The sequence below is a fragment of the Austrofundulus limnaeus genome, unplaced genomic scaffold, assembly GCF_001266775.1.
Source record: "Austrofundulus limnaeus strain Quisiro unplaced genomic scaffold, Austrofundulus_limnaeus-1.0 Scaffold1201, whole genome shotgun sequence".
NCBI lineage: Eukaryota > Metazoa > Chordata > Actinopteri > Cyprinodontiformes > Rivulidae > Austrofundulus > Austrofundulus limnaeus.
The window spans coordinates 52,307-62,036 of record NW_013953603.1 but is presented as its reverse complement, the minus strand read 5'-3'; the positions used below and the strand labels follow the sequence as shown (position 1 = coordinate 62,036).

Sequence of the window (9,730 nt, the reverse complement as noted above, 5' to 3'; positions counted from 1 at the left end):
CATTTCTGGACTGAGATGTCTGATGTTGTTCCTGGGATCTGTTTTAGCCACTGCTCCAGTTTGGGGGTGACTGCCCCGAAGGCCCCGATGACCACAGGTACCACTGTGGTCTTTACCTTCCAGGCCTTTTCCAGTTCCTCTCTGAGGCCCTGGTATTTCTCCAGTTTCTCATGCTCTTCTTCCTGATGTTGTGATCACTTTGTATTGCAACATCCACCACAAGGGCTTTCCTCTGTTCTTTATGCACCACCACAATGTCYGGTTGGTTCGCCATTACCATCTTGTCTGTCTGGATCTGGAAGTCCCACAGGATCTTAGCTCCATCATTCTCCACCACCTTTGAGGGTGTTCCCCACTTCGATCTCGGGGCTTCCAGTCCATATATTCTGCACAGATGTTCCTGTACACTATGCCCGCCACTTGGCTATGTCGTTTCATGTACGCTTTCCCTGACAGTATCTTACACCCTGCTGTTATGTGCTGGACTGTCTCAGGGGCCTCCTTGCACAABCTACACCTTGGGTCTTGTCTGGTGTGGTAGATCTGAGCCTCTATTGCTCTGGTTGTTATGTCTATGTTTATGTTTATGTATGGTGTTATATGACTGGATAGCTCAGTGGGTAAGTCACAGGTCTTCCTCCTGGGAGACCCGGGTTTGAATCCAGGCCGGGGCAAACAGTTACAATAGTGAAATTGAGCCATGCAGTGTGGGTTCTTAGGCAAGATCCTTGGAGCTATATGGCCTACCTCATACCATGAGAGACATTGATAAGCGCGACATGCCAGCTCAGACGTCACCCGGCCAAACAAGGTCTGCGTCAGGTGCTGGGGAACCAGGGCACCTTGATGAAAAATGGGCTACAGGAACACGATGGAAATGGGCGAGAGATGAAAACATGGATCTGTTGGAATGCTACTACTCAAGTAACCCTAGCCAGAGGGGCTACATGCAAAGACTGTGGGAGGAATGGTTACTTCGACATCCCCAGTCGACACCAACTGCCAAACAACTAGTAGCTCAGTGTTCCAACATCTGAAAACGGCAACTGTTGTCACAACTTGAGATTGACNTTCAGTAAGCGTGTTCAATACTTTTTCCCTGTGCCATTCCACATTATTACAAATAACTTAATTTCTGGACATTTAGTAGTTTAGTTTGATTTCTTTGTATGTATGGATCACTTGGGTTGTTACCAACATCTGGTGAAAATTTCATGTCATTAGCACCTCTAGTAATATATTTACTGAGAAAAATAGTGACGTGTTCAATACTTATTTTACCCGCTGTATGTATATGATGTTCTGTAAATGTACGTTCACACCATATGTTAGACATGTATTTACGATAATGCTTTAATTATGATTTGTGTCTGATTTCCACAGGTTTAAAGAAACTTGTGGTCCTTCTTTTTTTTTTCAACATTAACAAATATATAAAAAAAGCATAAATAGTTTTCACTTTAGATGGGTTCACAAAAAGATGCAAATAATTAATAGCAACTGCCCTAATGACTGATGCATTGCAGGATTAGTCTCTAACCAGTAATACATGCCTGATGTACAGAGGTTTCTAGTAACTAAGAACAATTATTATTTTGTAACAATACTTAAGTACTTTTTTCAAATTGTTACTTTTAGTTTTTATTAGTTACATTTAAAACCTAAAAATTATACTTTTACTTTAAAATTTAACATTTAGTTACTTGTTACAGAAATAAAATCTGTCAAACTCATAATGAAAGGAGTTATTATGCACTCTAAAAATGAAGTGTTGAATTTACTCAACAAAGTCTGGTTCCACTAAACCTAGTAAAGTTATTTTTACTTTTACTATTATTTTTTTTCAAGTAATTTATAGACCTCTGCTAATGAATGATGTGCTTTACCCTTTAGGGGTAAAGTATTGATAAATCTGTTAATTTATAGCCTATAAAAATGAATCCTAATTTGTGACCCATCACATCAAAATGAGGATTAAGTCCAAAAGTGGTGTATAGAGAAATAGGCAAATATAGTGTTTTGACTAAAATGCTAAAAAAAAATGGCATTTTGTCAAAATATAATGAACAAAAGCCTTATCAATGTATCATTTGAATGAACTGACTGAAATTTAATCATAAAACTAAAATTTGAAGCACTTTTTTGAGTAGTAACAACAACAAAAACAGATTTTGAAGAAAAACACCTTAAAATGTTGAGATTTTCCCTGTGAGCTAGCAAAGTTTTGTTTCTTTTCAGCTGGGAAATCTCAATATTCAAATTTAGTTTGAGGTTTCCTCTTTAAAAGGACATCAAAAATTCCTCATTGAAGTGACACAAAATTAGGATTCAGACCAAATATTTATGTATTATTGTAAGACAAATTAAGTCATAGATATGGATTTAATTACGATATCAGAATGATCCAGGTATCAAAATGTAGCTTTTAAAGCCAAGAATCTTAAAATGTAATTAGGTCATTTTGACCAGATTTGACTTAATCCTCATTTCGATATGATGGCTCACAATTAATGATGTTTTTTAGGTTAACCATTTATAAACATTGAGTAAGGCTAAATAAAGTGTTAATATAAAGTATTAGTGATACAACTAAAATCCAAAGACTGGGCTGTTCAGCCAGCTAACGCTAACACAGCTAAACAACACCAAAAAGAAGAGACAATTTTCCATGAGAGCAATGAATTAATAAATAAATTGTTTGTATGACGGTTGTTTAGTTTGATCTGGACCAAGCTTTTGTTGCTGTAACCATGGTACGTCCAGCCCTCCTGGGACTGAGGACCAGACAAAGGGCTTCAAGAGATTTATACAAAAAACTTTAAAGCAGACAAAAGGTGTTATCATATAACCTTTCTCCAAATGAGAAAGCAAACTCAGAATGACTTTTTAACCCATTATAACACACGCTCCTTTGGAGCAAGCAGAAAAATCAGACATGTTTTTGTTATTATTATTATTATATACAGCAACTAAACCTCCACATCTCACTGATGACGTCAAATGAATCAATTCCTCTGGATCTTACTCAAATAACCTTGCAAACAGCGTCAACCCCAGCGGTCCTGCAGATGCCCTCATCCTCCAACTGCTTTGATCTGCTGCTAAATAATATAGATTGTGGTCGGCTAGTCAAGTTTCCCTCTCGCTCAGGGGCCCCCGAGGCCTTCAGGTTGCCTTTTTTTATGCGGCCCTCTTTACACAGAACATGAACAAGGAAACTAGCTTCCCTGCCCACGGCTCCTCACTCTGTCTTCCTGTTTCTTATACTTACTGCAACTTAGCAAGCGAGTCGAGGTGGGGTGGACTTCACGCCGTCACACTGGGAGACTCGGAGGAAAACTCTACAGTTCATTTCCATGTGAGGAAAATGAACTGAGAAAAAATAACCACAAGGAATTGCTTTATGTAATCTCCTATGTCTGAGTCTGCATCTGCAACTTATGAAGCTGTAAACAGTATGCACATATTTTATCACCGTGCGGTGAGAGCGTGTACGCGGGGAGTTTGTTTGCATGTGGAGGAGAGGAGATGGGAGTTAGAGGAGGATTTGTAATGTCACCACAATATTAGAATGTGAATAATGTATATAATCTACCTTTCAGTGCGAAATGAGACCGGGCCATTAAAAAGAGCCTCAAACGGAAATTGATGATAAGCATCAGAACTGAGTAACGACACAGTGAGGAGGGGGCTCTGAGCCGTCTGCAGCTGAACACACGCACAGAAACTTCCAGTTAACAGTCCGGCTGGGGTCACAAAGAGTTAGGTACATTATAGGTGGAAATTTCTTCATTTCCAAATGTCAATGAAATATCAGAAAGAAAAGTAAGGCTAAAAATGTTTAAGTTCCATTCTGCAAATTGTTACTGTTTTATATTAATTTATATTAAAATACTTAAAATTAGATATAGTATATATATATATATATCGTTCTCAATGCTGCATTCACATCTTCATGCTCAGCGAATGTCTCAGGCAATGGGGAACAGAAGACGAGGTGCTAGAGGTACCATCATGGGAGGACAAGCCCCTACATGGGATGTACCARCGACAAATAACTGAAGTGGCTGATATCAGGAAATCCTACCAATGGCTGGAAAAAGCTGGACTCAAGGACAGCACAGAGGCACTTATCCTAGCTGCACAGGAACAGGCCCTAAACACCAGAGCAATAGAGGCTCAGATCTACCACACCAGACAAGACCCAAGGTGTAGGTTGTGCAAGGAGGCCCCTGAGACAGTCCAGCACATAACAGCAGGGTGCAAGATGCTGGCAGGGAAAGCATACATGGAACGACATAACCAAGTGGCGGGCATAGTGTACAGGAACATCTGTGCAGAATATGGACTGGAAGCCCCGAGATCGAAGTGGGGAACACCCCCAAAGGTGGTGGAGAATGACCGAGCTAAGATCCTGTGGGACTTCCAGATCCAGACAGAKAAMATGGTAATGGAGAACCAACCGGACATTGTGGTGGTGGATAAAGAACAGAGGAAAGCCGTTGTGGTGGATGTCGCAATACCAAGTGACCACAACATCAGGAAAAAGGAGCATGAGAAACTGGAGAAATACCAGGGCCTCAGAGAGGAACTGGAAAAGACCTGGAAGGTGAAGACCACAGTGGTGCCTGTGGTCATCGGGGCCCTCGGGGCAGTCACCCCCAAACTGGAGCAGTGGCTAAAACAGATCCCAGGAACAACATCAGACATCTCAGTCCAGAAATGTGCAGTTCTAGGCTACTGCGCAGAACCCTCAAGCTCCCAGGCCTCTGGTAGAGGACCCGAGCTCAGAGGATGAAAGAGACCGCCCGCGGAGGGTGAGAAGGGAATTTTATATATATTTCCTTTATTGCATAAGTCTCTAACCCTGTTCCTAGTGACCCACTGACCTATGTGTTTTACCTGTTTCCCTGATTTGGCACACCTGACTCAAATAACTAAATTACCTGCTCAGAAAGTCATCAAGCGTAGCAGACGCCTGTCAATCACTCATTCATCAAACAGGTGTTGAAGCAGGGAAATATCTAAAAGCACATGTCAAATTCAAGACCAGCATGAACTCCATCCAGCCCACACCCATTAAAAACCCCAACAAACATACAATATATATTAATTTAATATGAAAGGTAGTTTTTATATCAATGGTAAACTTTCAATTTATGATGCAATGTAAATTCCCATACTTATTGTTTGTTTCAACATTTATTTTAAACAGCTGGTAATAGTTTTTTGCAGTGATTGTGATTGAACATGTAGGTAACGGAAATGACAGAAAACTGAAGTAAAATAATAATCAAAGCAAAAACATCTTGAAGTCAAATTAATAGCTCTGTGTTAAAGAATACTTAAAGTGGCTGTGACATCAAATTTTTGTAATACATATAAATGCAGTTTTAGAAAGAGGACATTGATAAAATATTGCAAAAGAAATTTCATGTTGCTGAGATGAACAGTTGTCTAGATTTTTGTCTGTAAAGTAACAGGAAGTGATGTCAAAGGGGAATGTCTGAATATGAACAGAGCGTTGCTAAAACAGCCAACAACCCAGACTGTAGAGAAGAATCTGATGTTTCTTAAGATTATTTTGAGTCTCTATCAGAGAGATGAAGAAGCTTCAGAGTTCAAATGTTGTTTCAATAAACAAAGACCAGAGAGTTTTCTTTGTTAAAGAATTCCCCTTTGATGTCACTTCCTGTTTCACTTTGGCTGAACAAAGTTCAAAAGAAAATATGCCAGTTATGGGACAAAATGGGTTAAATCGTGTGTATTATTCCAACTTTCTTAAATATAAAGATGTTTTCTTCGACTTTTTGTATTTGAAGAAGATACATTGTCACAGGCACTTTAAAAGGTGAAGGATAATATTACTTGTCTTTCCCCTGAGCTGCTGGCTTTACGTAACTTTAGCCTTGTGAGTAATTTAGCTGAATATTCCTGTATTAATGTCTTAAAATAAACTGCTTTAAAGCCAGCATTGACTGTAAACTACATCTCTCACAATGCATCAATTATGTTTGGGAATTCCCTGTCAGAAGAGAGAGAGTTCAGAAGTCAACAGTCACCACAACTCTACAGTGAACAAAACTCTCTTACTTTTACTTTTATTAGATTTTCTGTATTATTTATTTCACATTTACTCAGTCGTACACACAGTACTTTTCAGTATTTATTAGAGAATGTATTAAATCACTGTTTTTGTGAAGGAAAAACCTCGTAGAGTTATTGTTTGTTCGTAATAAGAAAAGGAACATGGCATTTCCTGTTTAGTGGAAGTTAAACACGAGACATTGAAGTTGATTACAATTGGTCCTCCATCACAACACTTACGTGGCCCTCAGTGTAAGTGAGTTTGACATCCCTGATCAAAGTCCTGCATATCATTTTCAGCAATTATGACATCGTACATTTTTAAACCAGGTCAAAGTTAGCCAAGGACAACAAGAGAGTTGCATCTGTCTATTCAACCAGTTAATTTCAATTGTGTTAAAGCAAATTATACCATTTTATTGGGTAGGGTTATATTGACTGGATCAAACTACTGAGGGGGTCATAAGCCCCCCGCCCCTGCAAATTACACCTATGTCTGGACATACAAAACTGCTTATAACTCAAAAACTATTCAACTTAGGAACTTCTGATATTTGGATTTTTTTGATTAAGGGCCATCCGTCGGGCCCACTAATGAACATCCCCCACCCGCTACAGACCACCACCCAAAAAACAATAAATCCATTCTTGTGACTTCTGAGTTCTGGTGCATTGGTGCTTTTCATTCGTGCGGGGGTCATACACGCTACCGCTAAGCAGCATCTGGTTTTTAAATGTGGAATCTTGGAATGAATCCCACATGCAGTCGTGCTGTATTTTTACATTATCATATTTATATGTGTTGCTTATGCTGGGTGTCATTTTGTGAGTGTATATAGCAAAAGTTAGGGATAAGAACAGAGTTGTATTGATGTATGAGTTAAGGTGAGACCGCGCCGAGGGAAAATATGAACAGTGTCCTGTTTACATGTGAATCAATAGTGTTACAAGTCTAAATTGTGAGAAGCATCCAGGTGGCCCTGGGGAGGAGGAAAGCCTGGATGAGGCCACATTAAATAGAGGAGAGGCGGCAAGAGAATTCATGGTGTTATGTTTCCATAAATAGAAATGGTGAGAAAAAGAGAGAATGCTGTGCTCTCTGCCACCCTGAACTAAGTGATGTGATATAACACAAACATAAAAAACACTACGCTTGCTGCACCGGCTCACAACACAGGTAAATCATTTCCCTATATACAGCTCTGTGAGCGAGCTTTATGCAAATAGAAACCATCAGTGTTTTATCACGACATTTCATGGGGAGCATTAAATTCTATCCACCAAAGACATCAACATGAACTTCTGTAAAAGAAAATGAAGCAAAGACTCTGTTGATCTTTTAGGACAACTATAAAGAGCCCTTTTGTGATTTTTAAAGAATAATTTGTGCTTTCTTTATATATTCCTGTTTTTATTATCAACATACAGGAATTTATAACTACACGTTTAGTTTGCTGAACAAAGAGAAACTAGTTGAAATGTTTGAGTTTAAGGGTCTGTTTTATGTGTGATTTGTATTTTCCCTATATTTATGTGTTGATTCAACAATTTAAACAGTGAATGAATCATACTTCACATACAAGCCTGTATTTACAGATTCTTTAAATTGTTACTGATGGAAACAGTCATTCGGCATAAGAATATCATCAATTCCTGTCTTAATATACAGTATATGTTTGTTACATTATTTTACATATTTGTTTGGTGTCCCACTTCAGATGAGAAGTAAAAAACAAAAAGTTAATTTAAACAGTATAAGCATTTGTTTCTGCATCAGATTTAATATTTGTTCAGCATGTCGGCATTCTGTTTTTTTTATTAATCAGTTTTCAGATGATAAATTATTTTATTTAGATATGACTATTTCTTATTTGTTTTCCCAAAAATGAAGCTAAAGCAGCTTGCTCACCAAAGACATAATCATGGCTCTACAGAAAGAGCAGAAGGAATTTTTTACCCTTTTTTTTTTGATGAGGAGCAAATGAGAGGTATAAAAGGATTATATGTCAGAGTGTTTACTAAGCTGCCAGGGACAGAGAAAATAATGCTAAAATTTTGTGTCTGTTTGAAGTTGAAAGCTTAGCTGTCTGTGCAAAACAGGTGGTGTTTATTTGGAAAATTGCAGTTTGACTGTGAAATGTGGAAACAGCGAGTTCTAAAAATAAACTAAGTTAAATATTGAAAACAAAAAGGACCTACAACCTCGCAATATGCTGCCGGCACGGATATACAAACTTTTCCTAAATATACAAACCCCTAATGTTGTTTTCCTTGATGAAAATCTTTTTTTTTAATTTACTGCTATTGACCCAGAAGTGAAAATAAAAATAATGATAATTTCTGTGCCAAACTTTTTTATATACCAAAGTTTGGTTTTCAAAACGGGTAGATTTATTGAAGATTAACAACTTTTGAAAATTAAAGTAGAAAGCAGATTTTAGAAGTATATATANATATATATATACACCTGTAGGTTTTACAGAAACAGTAAGGGATGATTTAGTTTTTATTTAAACCTTCAGAGAACTTGAAGGGTTTCAGAACCATTAAAGTGCCTGTGACATGTTCATCCTTCAAATACAAAAAGTCAAAGAAAGAAACATTATATTTTGGAAACCTGGCATAATACACACGATTTTACCCATTTCATCACAGAAGTGGCATATTTTCTTTGGAACTTGGCTCAGCCAAAGTGAAACAGGAAGTGACATCAAAGGGGAACCTTTTAAAAAGTGGAACTCCCTGTTTTTGTTTTAATATTTTTTTTACATTATTATTTGAACTTTGACTTTTCTTTTTCTCTCTGGATAGTGACTCAAAATAACCTAAAGAAACATCAGATTCTTCTGTTCTCTGTTGTTAGTTATTGTAACAATCTGTGTTCACATGCAAACATTCCCCTTTGACATCACTTCCTGTTACATCACGTGACTCTCAGCTGTGTCAAGTCTTTTTCCTGTTTGTGATTAATGTTATCTTTTAAAAAAGCATTCATATTTATAACATCTGATGTCACAGACACTTCAAGGCTCACCTTCAGTGTAAAAGAACAAAAATGAAACTTTATTTTGAAAAGCACACAGCAGTCGTCTCACCCTGGCACTGCCCACCGATGAGCCAGTAGCCTTCGGTGCAGGAGCAGGTGTAGCCCCCTGCTGTGTTGATGCACACCTGGGTGGGGTTACAGTGGTGAGAGTTTGTCTCACACTCGTCTATGTCTGCAACAAAGAAGAGGAGAAACAAACAGTTGTCATGTGAGTGACAGGACACTGCTCTGATGGTAGTCTGAGTCTGGAGTCTGAGCTGCAGGTTCTTCTCACCAAAGATGAAGCTGATAATGTTGTGACTGTTCCAGTTATACCTCACTGAGGCGTTTACAAAGTAATCACATTCTGTACATAACTCACTTTAGGACTCAAACTGCTGAAGTCAGCCACAGCCGATCACTGTTAGTCAACAGTTAGCGTGCAGCTCCAGAGTTTCTCACATGATCTTAGTTTGAAACTGTGAGAAGAAAGGCAGGGGGCTACATTCAATGAGTTTCATCCAATTCATTTCTCTGTGTTCCATCCATCCATCCATTTTCTTCCACCTATCCGGGGTCGGGTCGCGGGGGCAGCAGCTTCAGAAGGGAGGCCCAGAC

General features: G+C 38.4%; 1 protein-coding gene across 1 annotated transcript in view; it reads right to left on the bottom strand.

Moving 5' to 3' along the window:
• Positions 1 to 9,182: 9,182 nt before the first annotated feature.
• The window catches only part of LOC106534537 (fibulin-5), a gene marked incomplete at its 3' end in the record, with an annotated part of 8,787 nt that continues 8,239 nt past the window's right edge, over positions 9,183 to 9,730 (bottom strand). Inside the window, 1 exon segment of the mRNA XM_014031212.1 lies at positions 9,183 to 9,305. Coding sequence (XP_013886666.1) covers positions 9,183 to 9,305 — 123 coding nt within the window.